This window comes from Bison bison, unplaced genomic scaffold, assembly GCF_000754665.1.
Source record: "Bison bison bison isolate TAMUID 2011002044 unplaced genomic scaffold, Bison_UMD1.0 scf7180017864270, whole genome shotgun sequence".
Classification (NCBI taxonomy): domain Eukaryota; kingdom Metazoa; phylum Chordata; class Mammalia; order Artiodactyla; family Bovidae; genus Bison; species Bison bison.
This window is the reverse complement of record NW_011494842.1, coordinates 3133485-3158751: the sequence shown is the minus strand read 5'-3', so window position 1 is coordinate 3158751 and position 25267 is coordinate 3133485. Positions and strand designations below refer to the sequence as shown.

The 25267-nt window shown below is 39.9% G+C and overlaps 1 protein-coding gene across 1 annotated transcript in view; it reads left to right on the top strand.

Moving 5' to 3' along the window:
• GFRAL (GDNF family receptor alpha like) overlaps positions 1–23473 on the top strand; it is a 71149-nt gene extending 47676 nt beyond the window's left edge. The window contains exons 7-8 of the mRNA XM_010848539.1: positions 23173–23268; positions 23397–23473. Of these exons, the coding sequence (XP_010846841.1) occupies positions 23173–23268; positions 23397–23473 (173 nt within the window). The remainder of the gene's footprint in view (positions 1–23172; positions 23269–23396) is intronic.
• Positions 23474–25267: the final 1794 nt, after the last annotated feature.

Genomic DNA, 25267 nt, shown 5'->3' with positions numbered 1-25267 from the left:
GAAAAATACCATCCCTAGAATCATGGTTCCTAAATGAGTTTCAATTTGCTTACCAAGCCAGTGGAGCAGATCTCATCACCTCCCATTTATCCCCATGCAATAAGATAACCCCAGAGTAAGAGAGACACTGGTTTCGATTAAAGAATGGTGAGGTGATGCCTGTTTCCTATTAAGTATAAATACGTTATTAAGTTATCCCAGATGTATTAGGACCAAGACTGTCATGTTATAAACATGAAAAGTAAACACGGATCCCTGGAAGAGCTCTCATTGGCCCCACAGCTTTGCTGCCCACCTCGATAACCACTGATGTGATGGATAAAAGGCACAAGTCAGAAAACCTCAGAAAAGTGTCATCACTTGAGTTTCTGCAAGCAACATCTGATATTCAAAAAAGAGTACAGAACTGAGTGAAATTGTGGTTAGAGGTGACGAGCAAGCAAAGGGTGGGGTAAACCAGAAAGATAAGCTTACTTGTTTGAATCTCCGATATGAACCCTGGACCTATTTGAATAAATCATATTTCCCATGCTGATCTCTTCACCTTTCAAAGACACTTAGTCCTGGCATCTGGAATCTGTGTCAGAACTCAACACAGAAGCATCCAAAGTTCATTCCTGAAAATTCAGTCCTTGTCCCCCTGGTGCCGAATGAGAATAACAAGGACAAGGTTTTGTGGATAAAGAAAATAGAAATTAGTTGTTTTGCCAGCAAATGAGGAGGACAACAGACTAGCATCTTGAAAACTACCTTCCTGCCTTCTTGGGAGAAAGCAGGTGTATTTAAAGGGAAGTCTTGGGTTTCTATGTTGAAGATGAGAGGAACAAGCAGAAACAGCAAGAATGTCCACTCATGTTAACCAGTAAAAAAGAATGAACAGTAACAAAGACTGTGAAGTTTTGTGCCCAGCAATGGAAGGACAGGACAGGAAAAGCAATTTCATTTAGAAACCGTCCATCAGTTTCAGCCCTGTAGGCCTTGTTACAAGTTCACCTTAGATTTGCCCACCCTTCCAAGGAGAGCAGTGAGTAAGTGGAGCTCAGTTTCCAGGTTTGACTAGGTGGGATGCTCAGACCTGTCTGATGGTGTACTGGAGGCTGCCCTGGAAGGCACAGTCTTTGGAATACGGATGTGGAGTCTATAGATGAAGTTTTCCTGGCTCTGCAAGTGGCTCTGCATTTGACATCGCTTGTTGCAGAATGCAGTGGATGTCAAGACTGGGTGCTTTCTGGGCACATTATCACCTGCCTCAAAGAAACTGCGGAAAGAATGACTGATGGCCAGAAGCAGAGCCCTACAACATGGCGTTAACATGAACAGTGCCAGGATCTGGACCAACGCTCGAAAATAATCCTCCCATTTGACAAACTGCAAGGAACATTTTACTGGATCTCCTTGCCAATTCACCTCAATGATGTGAAATAATACCATGGAGGAAACTGAAGTGATACAAAATATAATATCCTTAGTATAACAGTTCAGTAAAGATCTAAAAACACTGCTTGCCAATTTAAATCTGTCCCCTGGCTACAGATACTAGCTTACTTATCTTCGATTTCCTCCAGGCCCCATAAACTAATTGAGGGCTTAGGTATGCCACAGTAATCTATTCATTTGATAGCTTGCTTAATTTGTATAAGCAGTAGGTGAAGCAGATGCTTGCTCTTTCACCAAATAAAAAATTGAAGCACCCGGAAGTTAGTAACTTGTCCAAGGTGCCACAGAAGGCAATAGAGGCAGAATTTAAACAAGGCAGCTTCGGGCACCAGAAACTGTGATTTTAAACGTAATATACTTCTCTCATCTAATTATGTGAAGTTTATAATTGTCATTGATTATACATGCTACATTTCCCAGGGAGCAGTGTATAGGGCAAAAACATCCTTAAAACTGTGTTTGCTGGAAGACAATATGTGAAAATATAAAATACAAGAGCTTAAGAGACACATTTGAACCCCTAATTACCCCCAAGTAATATGGGGGAAGTCAGTTACACTCACCCTAAACCTCAGGTTTCTTGAAAATTAAATTTTGGTAACAATTTAACAGCTAGAGATGATCTTCATATTTGATGTACCTGGATATTCCTGGAGAAGGTGATCTGATTTTTGAGGCCAGTACATTTTTCAGCAAAACTCCTTGCTGCCTGCATATTGGACTACCTCTCGAGAGATTTATTTTTTCTTCAACGACAAAAGGACCAGTAGTCTGCCCAGAACTTTTCCTTCCTATGATTATACTAAAATCTTATGGAAGCCTATATCCTTTCTTCCTTTGCCCTTGGAAAAATGCTCATTCTTTCAGAGGTCTAAATTGAGATTCGGAGTAAGAGGGTTTTTCTCCAGTGTTGAATCACCTTTCATTGATTTGTTTTCCAAATTCTGAATAGCCTTATAAATAATGCATCCAAGACTCACTAAATAATCATAATATGGCATGTTTCTTTGCTCCTTATGTGCTTAAATCTGTAAAATTGCACATTTTTAATAAGGTACATGGTAGTTTTCATATAAGGCACAGACAAAATAGGAGTAAAATTTTTGCTATATACAAATCCAAAAAATTTAGTCATTATTTGCCACTCTGACCAGGCACATGTGGGTGTGTTTCAGTGATTATGTGTGTTGGCTTTTGTGTTTGGAAGTCTGTGTTTGGAGGGACTCATGAGCTGATTTAATTGGGGTAATTTCATGTTAGTTTACAGAGACACACAGCTTCTCATCTCCCTGAAGATTTCGCTAAGAGAGACATCAGACCTGGTTGTACCTTCCATCTTCATTGGCTAAGGTTCCGATCAGATACTATGTGGAATAATCTGGCAGGTTAGGAGCTCTCTTAGGAGCTTTCAAAATTCAAAACTCCCTTCAGGGCAGAGACATGGAAGGAGGGAGGGGGTACCTAAAGATTAGCCGATTCCAATGGAGATAAAAGCTGGCTTGAGTTTCTCTACTAGCTTTACGTGCATGCAAAAGTTCCCAATAAAATCCAGCTGGTTTAAATTTTGTCTGCAGACCTGAAACCCAGCAAATTTGGCTTGGCTTCTTGTTTTGCAGAAAACGCTTCACACAGAAATACCAAAGTGTCTAAACCCTCCACAGCAAAAGAAGGAGAACAGCTGTCCCCTACCTTCACTTTTCCCCAGGTTTACCCTTAAAGGCTCAGGTGAGGTGAAGGGAGAGGGAAAAGTCTGCCACCGAGCAGGAAAGATTCTGTGAACCATCCAGGACTGCCTTCGTCCTTTGGGCTAAGCCAAAAAGAAAAGATTAAAGAGTTGCCATTGATGAGTGAGACAACCCAGGTTTTGGCATCACTAGAGAAGGAAGGAGTATTTAAGATCATGGAGGGAAATGAAACAACAAAATGAGACTGTTACAGTTTGAACAATCACAGTCTCCAATGTGTGAAAGCACAGTGCTATCTTTTCCATTTCCCACCCTTGTGCTTTCCTTGGCTCCATACAAGCCCCCTGTTGCCCGTAATTGGGGATGGAGTCAGTGCCAGAGCTAAAGTAAGCAGGCTTTCCTTTTTACTTTCTGCGCATCATCATTGTGTATGTGAGGTAATAAAAATCATTTATTATGAGCATGTGTATTTCTGGCTTAAAGAGCCATGCATTCTTGTGACAACACTATAATAGCATCAGATATATTCCCATAAAACACCATATGTGGGCACTTAATGGTTCCTGGCCTGGCACCTACATGCTGGGATATCATCTTAAAGGAGGACTCCTACACACACACACATACACACACACACACAGTCCGGTACTTACACAAATAAAATCCCTAACATGAGACAGGTGAGAAGGGAGTAGAGAGTAGAGATTTTAAAATCCATTGATAATGACAATTGTTCCTCTTCTGTTAGTGTTAGATTGTCTTAAACCAGCTTCTAGAGTTCTTTTCAGCAAGAAAATCCTTCACAGCATTGCAAACATCAGTAAATATTCTTCCAGTCCCCAAGTTGCAAGAATGTCTTAGCATCACATTGGTATGTGGTGAGCTCTAAAAGCACCACTTAATTTTTATTCTTCTCATCCTTATTCTCTGGAAAGCACTTATTGGGATCTTGTGGTACAAATCACAATTAACAAATAGGGTTTCAAACTAGATAAAAGAATGTGGAATGGATGGAAGCTGCTTTGTCAGGCAATGTGAGTGTTTGGTGATGGTTTTAAAGCATGTGTCTGTGACTGTGAGTGTCCCTTCTGTCTTTTCTTTCTGCTGGCTTCTGGCGTAGGTTGGAACAGCTTCCTTTGGTTGCCACCGAGGTTGAACACTGGACTTTCCCAACTTGCAATATGCTTGGAGTCTGCCAGAACTCTGAGACTCACATTTTACTCTTGTATTAGCACCTGGGTCAGTTGGTCAGACACTGCAGGCATATGGTAGGGGCATTCAAAACAATTCAGATGCAGAAAGAAGATAGAGCCCACCAGTGTCTAATGGTACCTCTACTTCAGTTGGCCTTGGCCAGCAAGGAGATCCAACCAGTCCGTCCTAAAGGAGATCAACACTGAATATTCACTGGAAGGAATGATGCTGAAGCTCCAATACTTTGGCCACCTCATGCGAAGAGCCAACTCATTGGAAAAGACCTAAATGCTGGGAAAGATTGAGGGCAGGAGGAGAAGGGGCTGACAGAGGATGAAATGGTTGAATGGCATCACTGACTCAATGGACATGAGTTTGAGAAAACTGCAGGAGATAGTGAAGGACAGGGAAGCCTGGTGTGCTACAATCCATGGGGTCACACAGAGTTGGACATGACTGAGAAACTGAGCAATGATTTCAGCTTGGAGTCAGGTAATCTGAAAGGAGGGAGGCCTTATCCATCAGACTGCAGAGCTCTCCACCAGGCTCCTCTGTCCATGGGATTCTCCAGGAATGCTGGAGGGGACTTCCATTTCCATCTCCAGGGGTTCCTCCCAACTCAGGGAATGAATCCAAATCTCCTGTTAGGTAGGTAGAATCTTTACCCCTGAGCCACCAGGAAAACCCTCTCTTCAAAGGGCACCTTATCTCAGGGATATACGGCTGTGTGTCCGTAAGTTCTGTGTGGGAAGACGCTAAGGGTGATGTTTTGAGTTTCTGAACAGCCATCATTTAGTATTTACGTCCCAAGCCTCTCACTCTTCCTAGTGTATCAGACAGCCTACAGTGTACAATGGTAGTTTGTTTAAAGTCCATATGGTAGTTATTACATCGAAAATGTACACTAAGCATATGTCTACAATCCTAATAGCTCTTTCCAACACTTCTACTTGGCTGAGTTGACCCAGTTAATATTTCTCACAATTCTTTGGCCCTAACTCCCATTCCAACACCCCTCCTCTACAATGGAAATATTGTTGGTTTTACTTGCTTTTGTTCTTTTAACACTGCTGGGTAGCTGAAAGGTAACTTCAACTACCTTTCACCTGTGTGGTGGCTAGTTCTCTTACTGATCCAAGAAATTTTCCTTCTATTGATAAACCCAGCTTTGCAGTTACTATCCCTAACCTGGTCATGCCCACCCATTACTGATTTTTTTCGAAGACTTTATCTGTCAACCATAACTCCCCAACCTCTTCCTCTTTTTTCCTCGTTAAGAACTCTTAAGGCACTAGCTTACCATAGTATGGTTACAATCTGATCTGTTTCTTCCATCTTCAAAACCGTGTATTTTGTCCTGTCTACCAATGATTCTCCATCCTGACCATGCTCTGAAAATGTCTGGAGAGCTTTTGAAATGAAGAATGTCTAGTACTTTATCCCTTTTTCTCCCTTGACCTCTAAAACTCGTAGTGATAAGGCCAAGGACTCTAATTTTAAATGCTGTAGTTAATGCTGATATCCAACCACAATCAAAACACACTTTTCAATGTGGTAAGAGGCTCCTATGTGGACCCTCTGCACTATGCTTGTCTCATTTAATCCTCACAATAAGTCAGTAACCATTTTCAACAAATAGAATAGGAAACTGGGCACAGAAGTGTCTGTTTGTTAAGTACCCCCACTCACATATTTAGCATATTTTACGTTTTTAAAATTTTATTTATGTGTTTTGGCCACCCTGGGTCTTTGATGCTGCATGAGGGCTCTCTCTGGTCGCTGCAAGCAAGGGCTGCCCTCTAGCTGTGGTGAGCGGGCTTCTCATTGCAGGGGCTCCTTCTGTTCTGGAGCTCAGGCGCTAGGCACACAGGCTTCAGTGGTTGTGGTGCCGGGGCTTAGTTGCCCCAAGGCATGTGGAATCTTTCCAGACCAGAGATCAGACCCATGTCCCCTGCATTAGCAGGCAAGTTCCTAACTGCTGGAACACCAAGGAAGTCCCTTAACATATTTTAGAGCAAGGATTTGAGTCTGTGGCTTTAAATAAGAGTTGACCTCTCTCCACAATCTATACTGTTCCTCACACTACTCTATTGTCTATACTTACTGGTGAAAGTGAAAGTGAAGCCGCTCAGTCATGTCCGACTCTTTGCGACCTCATAGACTGTAGCCTGCCAGGCCCCTCCCTAGAGAATCATGGGATTCTCTAGGCAAGAATACTGGAGTGGGGTGCCATTTCCTTCTCCAGGGGATCTTCCCAACCCAGGGATCGAACCCAGGTCTCCTGCATTGCAGGCAGACGCTTTAACATCTGAGCCACCAGGGAAGCCTAGCCTCTCTTTATTTCTAATTCTCATTATGACTATATTGGTTTATTTAATGTAAAAAAAAAAAAAAAAAAAAAAACAGCTGGGAAATCTTGTAATGCAAGTCAAAGGAGATTAGGAATAAAAATAATGGGGCCCTATTTGATTGTGGTATAGTTTAATCCCTGTAGAGATAATGATGTTACATCTCATATTTATTTTTAAGAGTAAGGTGAACTTGACATTGGGCTTCCCTGGTAGCTCAGCAATAAGTAATCCACCTGCAAAGCAGGAGGTCAACAGGAGACACAGGTTTGATCCCTGGGTCAGGAAGATCTCCTGAAGGAAGAAATGGCAACCCCCTCCAGTATTCTTCCCTGGAAATCCCATGGATGGAGGAGCCTCCAACACGACTGAGTGATTGAGCTCACACTCACGAACTTGACATTAGCATTGGTGCATGAGAGAGAAGGAGAGACTGCATGACTATCCCATGGGCCAAAAGAGAAAAGCATTCTTATCCCTAAGATGAAGGCCATTCTTCAAAGGTCTCCCCACTTTTGTCCAAGTCAGGTCTCTGTCTTCTCTTTTCTCACCTTTCTTTAAACTTTTTTTCACTTTTGTATTCTCCCTCTACCTACCATTCAATTGAGAGACATAAGAGAGGAGAGAAGATAAAGAGGTAATATTATTAATAACCTACCTTCTGTTAACAATTTTCATTTGTGCTATATTATTACCCCCGAATGAGTCAGCTTTTGCAGGGGTAGGCAGTTAGGTACACTAACCAAAATTCAGTGACTTATAAACCCAAAGACTGATTTCTAGCTTCTGTCATGTGTAGGCAGCTCTGGACTGTTAGCTGAGGCTCTGCCCCCCATTTCTACACTTAGGCTAAAGGCATGGCCACTCTTTGGAACATGACATTCTCATGGCAGAGACAAAAACCAAGCAATGGACTCACTCAAGCCTCTGCTTGAATATAACATACACGTTGCCTCTGCTCATATATTTTACTAATTCAAGTCAAGGTCAAGCCCAGTGGCAGTGGACTAATAAACAGATTCTTCCCAAATAAAGTGGTCTTCTAAGTCACATGGCATGGGTGATGGGCATATAATCCTTTAGAGTGAAAGAGGAGTCAATCTTCCTGCAAAATAATACAGTCTAAGGGGAGGGATAGGTTAGGAGTTTGGGATTAACAGATATACACTGCTGCTGCTGCTAAGTCGCTTCAGTCGTGTCCGACTCTGTGTGACCCCATAGATGGCAGCCCACCAGGCTCCCCCCTCCCTGGGATTCTCCAGGCAAGAACACTGGAGTGGGTTGCCATTTCCTTCTCCAGTACATGAAAGTGAAAAGTGAAAGTGAAGTCGCCCAGTCGTGTCCGACCCTCAGCGACCCATGGACTGCAGCCTTCCAGGCTCCTCCATCCATGGGATTTTCCAGGCAAGAGTACTGGAGTGGGGTGCCATTGCCTTCTCCAAGATATACACTACTGTATATAAAAAAAATAAGAACCTACTGTATAGCATAAGGAGCTATATTCAATATTCAGTGATAAATCATAACAGAAAAGAATCTGAAAAAGTATATATATGCATATCTTAATCACTTTGCTGTACACCTGAAATTAACACACTTTGTGACTCAACTGTACTTCAATTTTAAAATCAATAAAATCATACAGTCTATCTCAAATCCCTTTCTACATGTGAGCAGCCTGTGGCTCAGAGATTAAGGTAACTTGTCCAAGGCTGTTGCAGCCAGTGGATGACTCAACTAAGACTGTGATGGAGTTCTGGTTCCAAAGCCAGGGTTCTTTACCCTGAGGTTGAAAAGTAGACAGGTAAGCATTACAGTTCTGCCCTCTATGACTCTTTTATCGTTTACTTCAAATCTATTCTGGTACATTGCGTCCTCTCAAGAACCTAAAGGTCATTTTTTATTTAACTCTGTGCTTTTCATATCAAGTAATACTCTAAATTAGATAATATTTTTAAATGGTGTAATTTATTGAGCACTTATTTTGTACCAAACACAGTTCTGAACTCTTGTTACATACTTTCAATTTTTAATTAAATTTTGTGGTTGGCATTATCCCATTTTCAGGAGAGGAGAGGAGCAGTCAGTTACCCAAAATGACACTGTCGGAGTGAGAAAGACTCCAGATCTGATTCTGATGCTTCTGCTACTCTGCCCTGCATGACTCTGATTTCCAACAGACATCACTTTGTGAAATATGCCCTTACACTGGGTCTCTTCTCTGCTCTAGCTTCTCCCACAGATTTTCAGTTTTCACCTTCTCAAGCCTAGACTGCTACTGTCCCTTCCTCCTTACATCTCTCTACCAAGGATAGACGAATTCTCAAACTCTGTCCTGATCATGTTATTTCTGTGGGCTTCCCATGGCCCTTGCTTTCATTGCTTCCACATCTAAAGGCCTTTATTCAATTTTCAAGGACACCCAGAATGTAAATTAGCCTTATTTCCCACCATTCATCAGAAGTGTCCCTTTCCCCGAGATGTCCCTTGTCAATTCCCACTGCACATGAATCACATTTTCACCTTATCCGAAATTACATCAAGAACAGGGTCATGTATAATCCTACAAATATACACCATGTTAAGTACCACGGTCCTAGTCTTAGAGTAGGAAATAATTACTCAACTGGGAGATCATTCAGTTCAGTTCAGTTCAGTCGCTCAGTCATGTCTGACTCTTTGCGACCCCATGAATCACAGCACGCCAGGCTTCCCTGTCCATCACCAACTCCCAGAGTTCACTCAAACTCATGTCCATCGAGTCGGTGATGCCATCCAGCCATCTCATCCTCTCTCATCCCTTTCTCCTCCTGCCCCCAATCCCTCCCAGCATCAGGGTCTTGTCAAATGAGTCAACTCTTCGCATGAGGTGGCCAAAGTATTGAAGCTTCAGCTTCAGCATCAGTCCTTCCAGTGAACACCCAGGACTGATCTCCTTTAGGATGGACTGGTTGGATCTCCTCGCAGTCCAAGGGGCTCTCAAGAATCTTCTCCAACTTACTTGGGTCCAATATGCTGGTTCTATCCTATGGTCCTGTGGACATTTATAGGCGACTAGGTATAAATGACCATAAACTCCTAGTTCTGCTGGAATGGCTCTCTGAAGTAGGGAGCAGATTCTAAATTCTCCACATCCCACGTGGACAAATTTAGGAATTGAAGAATAGCAGATAAATTGACAGTAAACCTGGAATTAATGTTGCATCATGCCAACCACTCCAAGAGGCAATGAGAGTAGCATTTGGGCAGTCAGCCTTCTCCCAAACCACAGGCTGAAAATTTTGCTTGACTCCCCGGAGTAGAGAACAAGAGAAATTTTGGTGTCAGGTGCTTGGAAATACATGCACTTAGTAAAGGATTATAAATTAGTACCTAAATTAGTACCTACGTTGATGGACACAGAACACTATCTGTATGGTGGTCTATGAACTTCTGTTGACTAAATACAAATAAGAATCCTTGATAAACATCTTATGCCCACACAAATACATAAATACTTGTCTATAAATAATGTAGGTCTGTGCTTTACAAAAATTTTTAATGGATTCCCAGATATAACCTACAGAGAAAATAAATTTTGGTAAAGTGTGCCCCACTGGTATAGCTAAAAACAAATTTTGGAAATATTTGCATTAAAAAAGCCCATCATTTATTCTGTGTAATCTAGAAATTTCTGAAGTCATTTACTTATGGACTTTTTTATTTTCTAGCACATGAAAGTATTCTTCAGAGCTAGTGTTTCATGGTACAGCTTAGAAAACTTTGCCTCTCCTAACAAACTTTCACTTTACTGTGTCTACCTGGAGTCAGGTTTCTGAAATCGAAAATGATAAGATGTTCTACTTCAGTCAGTTGGCCCCAGGAGATCTTTCCATGGAAAGGAAGCAAGGGAGAAATGAAAGTAAGGGGAAAAAAGAGGAGAAAAGTAACCATCTCGGGACTTCCCTGGTTGATCTAGTAGCTGCTGCTGCTGCTACTAAGTCGCTTCAGTCGTGTCCGACTCTGTGCGACCCCATAGACGGCAGCCCACCAGGCTCCCCGGTCCCTGGGATTCTCCAGGCAAGAACACTGGAGTGGGTTGCCATTTCCTCCTCCAATGCATGAAAGTGAAAAGTGAAAGTGAAGTCGCTCAGTCGTGTCTGACTCTTAGTGACCCCATGGACTGCAGCCCACCAGGTCTAGTGGCTAAGACTCCTTATTTCCAATGCAGGGAGCCCAGATTCAACCCCTGATCAAGGAACTAGATCCCACATGCCGCATGCAACTAAGACCCAGCACAGCCAAATAAATAAATGAAAAAAGAAAAATAACTATCAAAGGAATCCCTTTTCTTATCCTTATTGCCCTTCCCTTCCCACGAGTGTACTTTGTTCTCATAGAAGTCCCCAAGAGCTCTCTTACTTTAATATTAGTTTTCACTATCAAAAAACCTCACAAACATAGATGTTGCTAGTCTCATTTTACAAATAGGAAAAGTGGAACTCAGATAAATTCTCAAAATTCTTGCTGTTAGTTATCTCCTTTACTAATGACCAAGATGTTTAATCTTTGCCCATCAGTGAAGAAACCAGACAAAATTAATCATCAAGTGAAATAGCTTCTTAATAGATTTTTGTTGGCCAAGTACCCATATGCATTGCAGTTGGGACAATGAATTTGCATTTTAAGAAGTGGTGACAATATGTGAAAATATGTGATTAATGTGAAGATCCTTGGCTAACATCAGTTAAAGATGAGAAAGAACTAAATATAATATAATTTTATGGTGTGGTGGTTCGGTCACTAAGTCGTGTCCGACTCTTATGGCCCCTTGAACTGTAGTCCACCAGGGTCCTCTGTCCATGGGATTTCTAGGCAAGAAATCTGAAGTGGGTTGCCACTTCCTTCTCCAGGGGATCTTCCCAACCCAGGGATCGAATCTCTGTCTCCTGTATTGCAGGTGGCCTCCTTTCCTTTTTCGCAGGCAGATTCTTTACCACTGAGCTACCATACCATGCATGTCATTAGGCAGTGACAGATGTGCTATTTTAGATGTGAAAGTTGCTAATATACACTTTCTGCCATTAGATAACTGCATGGACATGGCATTGTGACATTCATGTTATATTGTAAACTAGATGGATATGGTGTCTATTCTTAAGAAGGGTGCCGTCTAAGGAAAATTAACAGCATTTATCATACTTTGGTCGTCAACTTCTCCCTGAAGACTTACAAATGTATGTGCAGTGAAGAAATACTGCAATTAAACTTTTTTTTCCATTTTAAAACTCAATAACTTACAAAGCTTTCTGAATCATCTCATCATTCCAAATAACTGTGAAGACTCTCCAAAAATGTATCTCTATCCTTTATTTTATTTCCCTCCCTTTCCCTTGGTGTTTTCCATCAGCTCATGAAAACATTGTGTACCCCAGCCAGACAAACTCTTATACAGTTCCAAAAGGCTAGATACTAGTGAATCTGTTAATTCCAAATGTGGACATTAGAAAGCTATCTGGACAATTAATGGCATTATCACATATACTTTTTTTTTTCAGTGAAAATTCATGAAGTTTTTTATTTTTATTTTTTTACTTTACAGTATTGTATTGGTTTTGCCATACATCAACATGAATCTGGTATACATGTGTTACATATACTTTTTCATTAAAAAATTTTGTACATAAAATCCTCCATATATGAAAACATAAACTTATAAAATTGATAAGGTATAGTGTAAGTTATTTCTATTCTTAGCTTACATTTGTCTTATTACAAGATCTCCTAGTATTTATATAATTCAAGATAAAAGTTACTTGAAAACGTTCAACTTTGGAAACACATTTTATTCTATTAAACTCATGCCAGATATTGACAGATTTAAACCATGGGTTGCTTTATATTTTTTATCTGAGACTCAGTTGTATTGATGTAGATGTATGCTAAAGCAAGCAAAAAAATAGCCAAGTCTGATTTTAAGTAGTTACACTGAGCTTTTGTGTATTATTCTTTGTATGCCCTTTGCCTAGTGAATATTCTGGAAAGTTTTACATATGGTCCTAACTCTACATCTGTAAAAACAGAAATATTCTATTGATATCAAAATCTAAGGCAACCACCTTGAAAATTATGGCATTCTTTTTTTTTTCCTATTTCTGTTAAATGTCAAAGTTAGAGTGGTGATTTATTTGATGACCTTGAAAATGATGAACATATCTCAAAGGTATGTGCAAGACACTGAAAAATCCTACAGCTACATATGAGACATTTTATTAGATTTTATGTCTTCTATTGTGAATTTTGGCAACAGAAATATATTTACATATACTTTTTTCCACTTTAAGACTCAAACTTACAGATATAACCATAGACATTTGTGATCACATATTACTAAATGTTTCTTACTGTATAGCACTATCAAATTCAACTGGTCTTTATTATTTTTCAAATCTATTTCCTTTTTTTTAAAATCTATTTTCTAATCCAGTTGGCCGCTACATTGGAAAAAGCTGAAAATGTTTTACATGTTTTTGTAGTCTCCATAGATTTTTAAAATATATAATTGATAAAAAAATTTTTGCCACAAATCACATTTTCACCATTCATTGACTCTGTGACCTTGGGCAAATATTCTGAGTTCCTTTAAGACAAGCTAATATTTCCTGTGTAGCTAGTCATTCTAAAATTTAAACAGTGTCTGTCAAAGTGCCTTGTAAAGTATTGATATTAAGCCATATACATGGAAGTGAAGCATTTTGTATGTTGCCTTAGTATGTACGTGCACATTCTCTCCCATTCTATGTACAGATATATGAATATATATATATATATATGTAGATATATATTATATTATATTTGCCAGAAGCAGCAGCAGCAGCACCTGAGAAGTTTTAAGAGATTCAGAATCTCTGCATTATCCCAGATCTACTGAATCCAAACTGGCATTTTAAGATATACAGAGATTCGTATTAATGTTTGAAAAGCATGACTATGTGGCCTGCTTACAGTGTGATTTCTTGCTCCCTCTTTTTCTCCCCACAAACACAGATATGCATGCAAGAGTCAGAAACTAGGCAGCAATGCCAAGGAAGGAAAGTAGATTCCTCACCTTGAGTTGATAAAAGAGCAGTCTGAAAGCTACTTTCCATTCTAATTTGAACTGACCATCAATCGTATTTGGAAGAGTAGAAAGTATTAAATGGCTCATTCCTGAGATGGCGATGACAGTCAAGAATGAGGCAGAATGCATCACTGCAGAAATTTTGACTAAAATAGTCTAAGAAGTCCCACCAAATTTTGTAATTCTGGCCTACATGCAAATCTGTGTATTTACAGATACGTTCATGTATGCATGCCACTTCAGTTGTGTCTGACTCTTTGTGACCCTATGGACTGTAGCTCACCAGGCTCCTCTGTCTTTGGATTCTCCAGGAAAGAGTACTGGAGAATGCCCTCCTCCAGGGGATCTTCCTGACCCAGGGACTGAATCTGAACCTATGTCTCTTATGTCTCCTGCATTGGCAGGCAGGTTCTCTACTGCTAGTGCCTCCTGGGAAGCCCCTTACAGATAGATTCTGTTCCTATTTTCAACCTCTATCTTTAGAGTCATGTTGTATGAGCGCACTGCAGATGACAGACTTCTGTTTTAGTTTCAACTTTTAAAATCATAGCTTTCTAACACGATGTTGATCAAATCTAGTGTCAGTTATCAGAAATAGTATAATTGGCATTCCAAAAGCCATTTCTTGTGACTATTTCATTATTTGCAGAAACTATTAAAGAAATGTGAGTATTTGAGATATCTTAGTAATGCAGTTGAAACTCACCCTAATCACAGCAAAGCCACTAGATGTGTGAACACTACTGTCATTCAATCATGGATAAAAGAGCAGTTACCAGGCTTGTCAATGTAGTCCTTGTCTCACACTGAACTTCTGGCTCATGACAAGGATCAAGGCAAATGCTCTTGAAGGTACGTGTGCTCAGTCACTCAGTTGTGTGCAACTCTTCGTGACCTCATGGACTGTAGCCTACCAGGCTCCTCTGTCCGTGGAATTTTCCAGGCAAGAATACTGGAGTGGGTTGCCATTTCCTATTCCAGCTCTTAAAGATTTATTAATTCATTTATATGTGCCCTGGTTTTGACATACAGAAAGCTATACATGTTTAATACAAACAGTTTGATGAGTTTGAAGATATTGCAGATACTGTAAAACCATCACCATAATCTGTATCACAAGCATATCCATCACCTCTAAGGTGTCCTGCTGTTCTCCATTATTATTATTTGTTTGGCCCAAGCTGCATGGCATAAGGGGTCTTAGTTCCCCCATCAGGAACTGAACCTGCGCCACCTGCATTGGAAGCATGGAGACTTCACCAGTGGATCATCAGGGAATTCCTTTTATTTTGTGTGATAATGTAAACAAGCAGGACCTTGTGGGCCTTTCCCGGGGCAGACCCCCTTCTTTAGCTCCTAACATCTGATGCATATTTTATGAGTTTTTCAGATGCTAAGAGTAAGAGAGAGTAAAGTCGCTTAGTCATGTCAGACTCTTTGCAACCCCATGGACTATAGCCTATCAGGCTCCTCAGTCCATGGGATTTTCCAAGCAAGAATACTGGAGTGGGTTGCCATTTCCTTCTCCAGATGCTAAAACCACCACCAAATGAAGGAAATTAACTACTTGATGACCATGAGCATGTAGTCTGGACCTTCTGGTGCCTAAGGATTGATGACATTAACTGCCCAGCTAGCTCAGTATCAACCAATCAGAGAACTGTGCACAAGCTGATCGCATACCCTGTGACCCCTCCCTTCACCTGGCCTTTAAAAACACTTCCCTACAGGGATTGTGGGGTATTTTGAGCGTAAGCCACCTGTTCTCCTTTCTGGGCTCTGCAGCAAAACTTTCTGTGTTCCAAATTCTGATGTTTTGGTTTGTTTGCCATCACTGTGCATCAGGTTCACGAACTTTCCTTTGGCACCATTTTGAACATTAAACCTAAGATGTTGTTGTTGAGTCGCCCAGTTGTGTCGGACTGTTTGTGACCCCATGGACTGCAGTATGCCTGGCCTCCTTGTCCCTCACCATCTTCCGGAGTTTGTCCAAGTTCATGTCCATTCCATCAGAGGCCGTCCAGCCATCTCATCCTCTGATGCCCTCTTCTCCTTCTTTTCCCAGCCTCAGAGAGTTTTCCAGTGAGTTGGCTGTTCGCATCAGATGACCAAAATACTGGAGCTTCAGCATCAGTCCTTCCAGTGAATATTTAGGGTTTATCTCCTTTAAGATGGACTGGTTTGATCTCCCTGCAGTCCAAGGGACTTTCAGTTTTCTCCAGCACCACAGTTCAAAGGCATCAATTCTTTGGCTTTCTACCTTCTTTATGGTCCAGATCTCACAACCATACATGATCACTGGGAAGACCATAGTCTTGACAATGTGGACTTTTCTTGGCAGAGTAATGTCTCTGTTTTTCAACACGCTATCTAGGTTTGTCATTGCTTTCTTGCCAAGAAGCAATCGTCTTCTGATTTCATGGCTGCAGTTACTGTCTGCAGTGATTCTAAAGCTCAGGGAGAGGAAATCTGTCAGTACTTCCAACTTCTCCCTTCTATTTTCCATTCAGTATTGGGGCCAGATGCCATGATCTTGGTTTTTTATAAACCTAGTCTTAAGCTGGCTTTTTCACTCTCCTCCTTCACCCTCATCAAGAAGCTCATTAGTTCCTCTTCACTTTCTGCATTAAAGTGGTATCTGTGGTTGCTGATGTTTCTCCAACCTATCTTGATTTCAGCTCGTAACTCATTCAGCCCAGCGTTTCTCATGATTTGCTCAGCTCAGTGTATTGGTTACACAAACAGGCTGACAGCAGACAGCCCTGTCGTACTTCTTTCTCAATCTTGAACCAATCAGTTGTTCCATACAGGCTTCTAACTGTTGCTTCTTGACCCACATCCAGGTTTCTCAGGAGATGGGTAAGATGGTCTGGTATTCCCATCTAAGAGCTTTCCACAATTTGTCATGATCTACACAGTCAAAGGCTTTAGCGTAGTCTTTGAAACAGATAGATGTTTAACTGAAATTCCCTTGCTTTCTCTATAATCCAGTGAATGTTGGCAATTTGATCTCTAATTTCTCTTCCTTTTCTAAACCAGCTTGGACATCTGCAAGTTCTTGGTTTGCATAATAGTAAAGCCTCAAATGCAAGATTTTAAGCAAGACCTTACTAGCATGGGAGATGACTGCAATTGTCTGATGGTTAGCACATTCTTTGGTACTACCCTTCTTGGGAAATGGGATGAGGATTGACCTTTTCTGGTCCTGTGGCCACTGCTGGGTCTTCCAGATTTGCTGACATAATGAATGTACCTAGATGGCATCGTCCTTCAGGGATTTGAATAGTTCTGCTGGACTTTCATCACATCCCCTAGCTTTATTAACAGCAGTGCTTCCTCAGGCCCATTTGACTTCACCCTCCAGAATGTCTGGCCCTGGATGACTAACCACTCCATCACAGTAATACAGTTCATTGAGATCTTTTTTATACAGTTCTTCCATGTATCCTTTCCATCTGTTCTTGATCTCTTCAGCGTCTACTAGGTCTCCACCATTTTTATCCTTTACTGTACACTTCTTTGGGCAGAATGCTCCCGTGATGTTTCTAGTTTTCCTGAAGAGCTCTCTAGTCTTTCCCCTTTTATTGTTTTCTTCTATAATTAAGGATTGTTCATGGAAGAAGGCCTTCTTGTCTCTTCTAGTTATTTTTTGGAACTCTGGGTTTAATTGGATGTAACTTTCTCTCTCTCCCTTGCTTTTCACTTATCTTCCTTCTTCCGCTATTTGTAAAGCCGCCTCAGGTAACCACACTGTCTTTGCTTTCCTTTTTCTTTGGGATGGTTTTGTTCACCGCCTCCTGTACAGATCTCTGTCCACAGTTCTTCAAGCACACTGTTAACCAGATGTAGTCCCTTGAATCTATTCGTTGCCTCTACTGTGAATTCATACAGGATGCAAGTCTTACCTTGCTGGCCCATTGTATTTCCTGTTTTTCTTTCATTTGAGCCTGAATTTTGCCACGAGAAGCTGATGATCTGAGCTACTGTCACCTCTGGGTCTTGTTTTTGCTGACTGTACAGCTTCTCCATCTTTGCCTACAAAGAATGTGATCAATTTGATTTTGGTATTGACCATCTAGTGATGCCCGTGTATAAAGTCTCTTGTGTTGTTGCAAAAGGGTATTTTCTATGACTAGTGCATTATATTAGCAGATTTCAGTTAACTTTTGCCCTACTTCATTTTGTTCTCCAAGGCCAAACTTGTCTGTTGTTCCAGATATATCTTGACTTCCTACTTTTGCATTCCAATCCCCAATGATGAATAGGACATCTTTCTTTAGGTGTTATTCTAGGAGGTCTTCTAGGTCTTCATAGAACCGATCAACTTCAGTTTCTTTGGTGTCCACGGGAGGGGCATGACTTGGATTTCTGTGATGTTGAATGGCTTGCCTTGGAAACAAACCAAGATCATTCTCTCATTTTTGAGGTTGCACCCAAGTACTGTATTTAGGACTCTTGTTGATTATGGGAGCTACTCAGTTTATTCTGTGGGATTCTTGCCCACAGTAGAAGATATAATGGTCATCTGAATTAAATTCACCCATTCTTGTCCATCTTAGTTCACTGATTCCTAGGATGGCAATGTTTATTCTTACCATCTCCTATTTGACCACATCCAATTTTGCTTGATTCGTGGACCTAATATTTCAGGTTCCTATGTAATACTGTTCTTTGCAGCATTGGATTTTACTTTCCTCACCAGACATGTCCACAACTGAGTGTCATATTCACTTTGAGCCAGCCGCTTCATTCATTCTGGGACTATTGGTAATTCTGCTCCACTCTTCCCCAGTAGCATGCTGGACACCTTCAGACCTGGGGGACTCATCTTTTGGCGTCACATCTTTTTGGTCTTTTATACAGTTCATGAGGTTCTCATGGCAAGTATCCTGGGGTGATTTGTTCCCTCTTCCAGAGGATCACGTTTTGTCAGAACACTCTACTATGACCCATCAGTCTTGGGTGGCCCTGCACAGCATGACTCATAGCTTCATTGAGTTTCGCAAGCCCTTTTGTGATCCAAGAAGGGGACTGATCCGCGACGGGTAACCTAGGATCTACTCTTTCTGGAAAAATGTAAGCATTGTTAACAATAGGCCCTATGGTATACAGTAGATTCCTAGACTCATTCATTTTGCATAACTGAAATGTTATACCCATTGACTACATAACCCAAGTTTCTGTGTCACCCCAGCCCCTGGCAACTACCATGAGATTAGCCACAGTAGGAGAAGATAAACCTAAGACATACTTTTCTTTGAAGTTTATGAATTAAATAAAATAATATGCCTTGTTGATTCCTGTTATAACTGCTTAAGGGAAGCATATTACTTAGTTGGTTTAGTTTCAAGGCATACATTTTAGTAGCAATGGTATTATATCTATGGTAGGTGTTTAATCTTGATTTATCATATTAATAATGTATAGGCTTTTCAGATTTGTAACTGCTGATATATTTTCCATTCTCCCAGCAGCAATGCCCCTTCAATCCACTTTAGAAGGAGGATTTCATACACTGATGATTCAAAGAGTCCATGATGTATGGAATCTCAATTCTGATCATTGCTGCTGCTACTGCTGCTCAGTCGCTTCAGTCTTGTCTGACTCTGTGTGACCCCATAGACAGCAGCCCACCAGGCTCCCCCGTCCCTGGGATTCTCCAGGCAAGAACACTGGAGTGGGTTGCCATTTCCTTCTCCATTGCATGAAAGTGAAAAGTGAAAGTGAAGTCATTCAGTCGCAACCGACTTGTAGCGACCCCATGGAATGCAGCCTACCAGGCTCCTCCATCCATGGGATTTTCTAGGCAAGAGTACTGGAGTGGCTTGCCATTGCCTTCTCCATCTGATCATTAAGTGAAGCAATTAAAAACTCATTTCTAATTTGGGATTTAATATACCTTCAGGTGAGACAGTATTGACCAAATTAGAAATAACACCAGGCCAAGGATACACAAGAGTATCCTTTAATTTTCCGTCTCAATAAGATGTTGTCATGGTATTGGTGCTGTTTATTTAAACTTAGAAAGAAGACAAAAGAATTTTAACTATGCCATGGGATTCATTAATAGGAATGAATCCAGAGTTTGGGGTTAACATGTATACACTACTATATATAAAAGAGATAACTAACAAGGACCTACTGTATAGCATAGGGAACTATATTCAATATCTTGTAATAACCTATAATGGAAAAGAGTCTAAAACTAATGTAGATAGTGCTAAGTCTCCTTTGTCCGTGGGATTCTCCAGGCAAGAGTACTGGAGTGGGTTGCCATTTCCTTCTCCAAAAAATAATGTATATATACATATATATGTGTGTGTGTGTATATATATATATATAATTTATTAACTTTTAATTAAGGATAAGCACAATACTGTTAGCTTCTGTCATACATCAACATGAAATATATAAATATACATATAAAACTGAATCATATTGCTGTACACCTGAAACCACCACAACATTGTAAATCAACTGTACTTCTATTAAAGAAAGACAGATACATTAATATATTTTAAAAATTATTCTATGAAAATGTTCCTTCCATCAAATTTTTCTCCCAATCAGAGTCTTCTGGGTTATGCTTTAATTGAAGGTTGACAAATCTGTAGTTTGTACTCAAGTTAATTTGTCTCAAGAACTCTGACATTTATTTTTAAATCATGACTTTGTGTTTGATCCGCCACATTTTTTACAATGCATTTACTACTTCATATAAATTATACAAAGTAGAGGTTTGATCTGCATCAGCTCTCAGCCACTGCTATGTAAGATTTTTGGAAGAAAAAAAAAAGACAGAAATGATCCCATCTCTGTAGCTCATTTGGGGAGAATACTATTTAAATTTGTTCTTACTGTAAGGCTGAAATTAATCTTGATTTCCCGTCAAATGTACAGGGATTTTACAATATAGTTCATAATATAATATAATTCCTCTAGGGGAGGAGTTAAGATAAACAAGTCACAGACAATGTTTATCTATAAATATAGCAGATGGTGTGGGACTGAGGTCGGTTATTAACTCTGCCGACTTTAATTTCATGGTTATAAAACACAGTAAGCCTCACTGTTTATAAAAGGTGGGGGACAATCTCCAATGGGCTGCAGTAGCCAAGAAACCCTCTGTAACATTAATCTCTTCTAACTGATATTTGGTATTCTCCCAGGGTACAATATTTAAGATTGTGGAGTGACTGCTAGTCACATTAAAATTTTCACTGGGATCATTAGCTAGCATTTCTGTCATTGATCTATTATAACTTTGTTAATGAGTTCCATGTGAGTGAAATTTAGTGAATGAGACAATTCTTTCTAAGCCTTACTAGGTGAATGTTTAACAATTACCTTAGGCTGTTATATATCTAAAAGATAGCCTGATTAATCAAAATCCTACCTTTTTTCTACTATAAAGATGAATTGTAATACCTAACTAGGCAAAATGTACTGAGGGGTAGAATTTCATAAAGGAAAGCCATAGAATCATTGGAATAATCAGCCAATGCACATTACATACATTTACATTTAATGAATCACCTAAAATGTCACAAAACACCATAGAATTTAAAAGAGAAGCAAAATAATGTATGCTTAATATTCCAATTTACTTAAATATAAAATTTAATTGTGATCACTTAGTTCACTAAACATCTGTATGTTTAACTTGATTGAAATTAATTCTTCCCCCCAAAACACCAGTTATTAAAAAAAATTTGAAATAGCTCAATTTTTCCATTCTGAGTTTCTAGTGAATAACAGAATTATTTTATAACCACAAAAGTGAAAAAAAATCAAAAGCTATACTTCTACTGCTTTTACATTCAGAAGAGGTTGATTTTTCACTTCCTAAGAAGGTCAGACTTCCATAAATATGTGATAATCTGATAGGTGAGTTGGGGATTAAAACAATCTTGAGCTAAAAATGTCTTAACAGTTAATGTCTGAACTGTGTGCTCATGTCTTAACTCCTTGAGAATTAGTGTTCAGTGACAAAATTCTCAGGTACGTTTATAGCTCTTATATTAGGCTGCTTCTCCTGCACCCACCCTGATCGTTTTATTACTGCTCTCAAACAGTCTGGTTCCTGTGATTTCTACCAAGTATTCAGGGTGGACCTCACGCCTTGGCTCCAAGGAGCTGGCTCCTGACAGCATCAGTTCTGGTCAGAGTGAAGACTAGATGGGACTGTTGGTTAACATGCCTTCTCTCCTCTCCCACTCAGAGCCTGTTGTCATTGGATACAGTACCCTGTTTACTTGATATACTCACTTCTGCAAAAAAATCTATCCACTCAGACTTCTAGGTCTCAAAATGTGTGAAACATCTGTAACAGAAGATAGCAAACTCTCTCTCAAATGGAGGCTCTACCTCCGTTTCCGTTGTTTTTCTTTTCTTTCTTTCTTTCTTTCTTTTTAAGCCTTAAAATCCACCTGAACCATTATCATTAAAGAAATTAATTATTGGTATGTTTGACATATATGTTTGTGTCAACTTGAATCAAAACTAGGGGTGATTTCACTTCAAAGTTATCAACAAAATCCCCTAAACCAGAGCTCAGTTAAGTCCAAATGTCCAAAGCTTGCACCTTCTTGTCTTATGAGTTGTGAAGTGAGGGTGGAATACATTTAGGACAAAATGGACAAGAAGAGGGCTACGGACGGGTCAAGAGGACCCCTGACTCTTTGTGACCCCATGGACTGTAGTCTGCCAGGTTCCCCTGCATGGGATTCTCCAGGCAAGAACACTGGAGTGGGTTGCTATGCCCTTCTCCAAAGGATCTTCCCAACCCAGGGATCGAACCCAAGTCTCTCACATTGCAGGCAGATTCTTTACCATCTGAGCCACCAGGAAAGCCTTTAAGTAAGGCAAACATATGTAAAGCCAATATAAAATGAAGTGGTTCAAAAAGGGAGACAGAATAGGGGAATGAGCAAAACCAGATATTGAAGTGTCTAGGTAGAGAGTTGAGCAGAGTGACTGGTTCAGGGACTCTCCTGAGGGTACTCTAAAAATTCATAAATACAGTGGGTCTTGGGGAAATGTGCACTCGAACAATCACTCTTGTAATGAAGGAATGTTTTTCAGTATCCCAACGTTCAGCCTTAAATTATTGTATTTTTTCCCTAGTCTATGTATAAGGTAAAATGAATTGTATTATAAAATGTAACCATTATTCTAGTAATATTTTTAAAGCAACTTCAATTATGCAGTTATTTGATTAAAGGTGAAAAAGGCTGTTAAAATTGAATAAAAGTGTTCTCCCTTTTACCCAAATCTATCATACCAATATTATATTAAAATAATGTTATTGAAATAAATTGTTGTCTTATAAAGCAAATTACAACCCACGGGATAAAAATAATGCATGACTTTGATATACTTTCACCTCATTTTCATTGTTTTCTTTCAGATTATCCGACCCTGTCTAAGGTGAAAGGCATTGCATTGCAAAAAGGAAAACATGCAAAGGAGATAACTCTCAGTGGATTTCATCCCTCCTTCAATGGTCAGTTAAAAATCCATCCTCTGGTGCTTGCTTCAGCAGCACATATAATAAAAATCCACCCTCTAAAATATCTTTAGCGTTCGTTCTCTCTAAAAATCCAGTACTTTAAAAACATCTTTTACTTCTAGGCGAAGTCATCTATGGTGTCGTGTGCGTGACGGCCACCTGTGGGATCCTTCTCCTGCTGATGGTCAAACTGAGGTAAGTGGATGCAGCTCAGAGAGGGAGGCTGTAAGGGCACCAGCCCTGTGGGGCCACACGTCGGAATGGCAGAGCTCAGCAGGGCCGGGGAGCAGTGCTTCTCCCTTAAGACACGGGAATCCTGGGAGGGGTCAATGAGAACGTTACCCTGTCTGCATATGTAAGGGAAGTGTAATCACACTGACGATTCACGCTGCATTTTATAAACACATATGCATCGTTCTTCCAGTGAAATGGCTCTCAATCTTTTCCCCTGTTTTCCTACAAAATCCAAATTGAACTTTGCTGCATTCCTTACTCAGATCCCTTGCAGGATTAATCTGCTCACATAATGGACCTGTTGCCTATTTCACACACTTTATATCTACCTGAAGATATAGTCTTTAATTTCTTATAAGCTGAGTTTTATTCTTATTTTTGTACACAGTTATTAAGTGAGGTATGAAATGAGGCTTCATCAGGCATCTTTTAAAAGAACTTATTCCTGTTGCCTGAGTTAATTTACTTTTTCCAAATCTTCTCTTTCTTGGCTGCCTTCACTGTAAATGTGAGACCTTAGGTTAAAGATATATCAATTGTAATGTCTAAATGTCTAGGGTTTAAACATTTTCCACTTATTTAACACTTACAAAGAGATATAAAGTGGTATTCAGTTGCTTATTTTTAATTAAAATAATAAAATAATTAATAAGCCATAATAAGTATTTTATATTTAAATATCAATGATGTTCACTTGCTTATTAATGATACCAATGTGTATGAAGTGAAAGTGAAAGTCACTCAGTCGTGTCCAACTCTTTGCGACCCCATGGACTATGCAGTCCATGGAATTCTTCATATATAAAAATATGTATATTTTTGTATAATTTGACTATCATAAATTTTAATGAAAAAATATATATTAAGTGTGTGTACATATGTATATGATATATACATAATATACATGCACCTAAAATATATTTATTAGTAAAATTAAGCCTGAGGGCAGCAGAGGCAGTAGAGGTTTATCTCATGATTCTCAGAGAACAAGATTCAGTAAACTTGATGATGCTGGCACACCTATGGCTCCTCAGACTCCAAGGATTCCATGACCAGAGAGACCAAGCGCAAGACGGACTGGGGAGGTGTGTGGTGGTAGCAAGGGGTGGGGCACGTGACCAGTGTGTGCCCTATCTACAGGCACTCAAGCTTACTTATTTTTAAATGTAATCCCAGCTAAACATATTTCCCTATTGGATCCAACTCCTCTAACCATTTCATTTGATGCTGACCGATATCAATCCCAAACTGTTTTTCTTCAAGGCCTTAAAAGTTGTATTTGTATGAAAAGATATTCTTGGAGTTCCAAGATACAGTTTAAAGGCCAAAGTATTAGAGTCAATTTCAAGGGGGGAAAATAGCATTTGGAATTTATTAAACTTTCCTTTGTTTGGTTTAGAATATTTGAAAGCATGGTTCAGTTACTGGGCTTGCCTAGATATTCCATCACAGATGACTGATGGAGAGAAGCATAAAAAGCTTTCCAGCTTAGCAAAATCCTTGTAGGTCCTCAATCTTTACTTTTTAGCCACGCACTTAAAGTATAAAGTTCACATCTGCCACCTGGGCCCAGGGATTTTTACAGATTACTCTTGTGTTTCAGGTAAATAAGGCCCATGACTATTCAAAATTTCCTATATATCAGCTGTTGACTTCCCTTTTCTTACCCGCATAGAAAGGCATGTTCCTTCACTGGATGACAATGAGAGTGTTATAGGCAAAAATCTTGAGTTGACTGTAATATGTATTAAAAAACAAA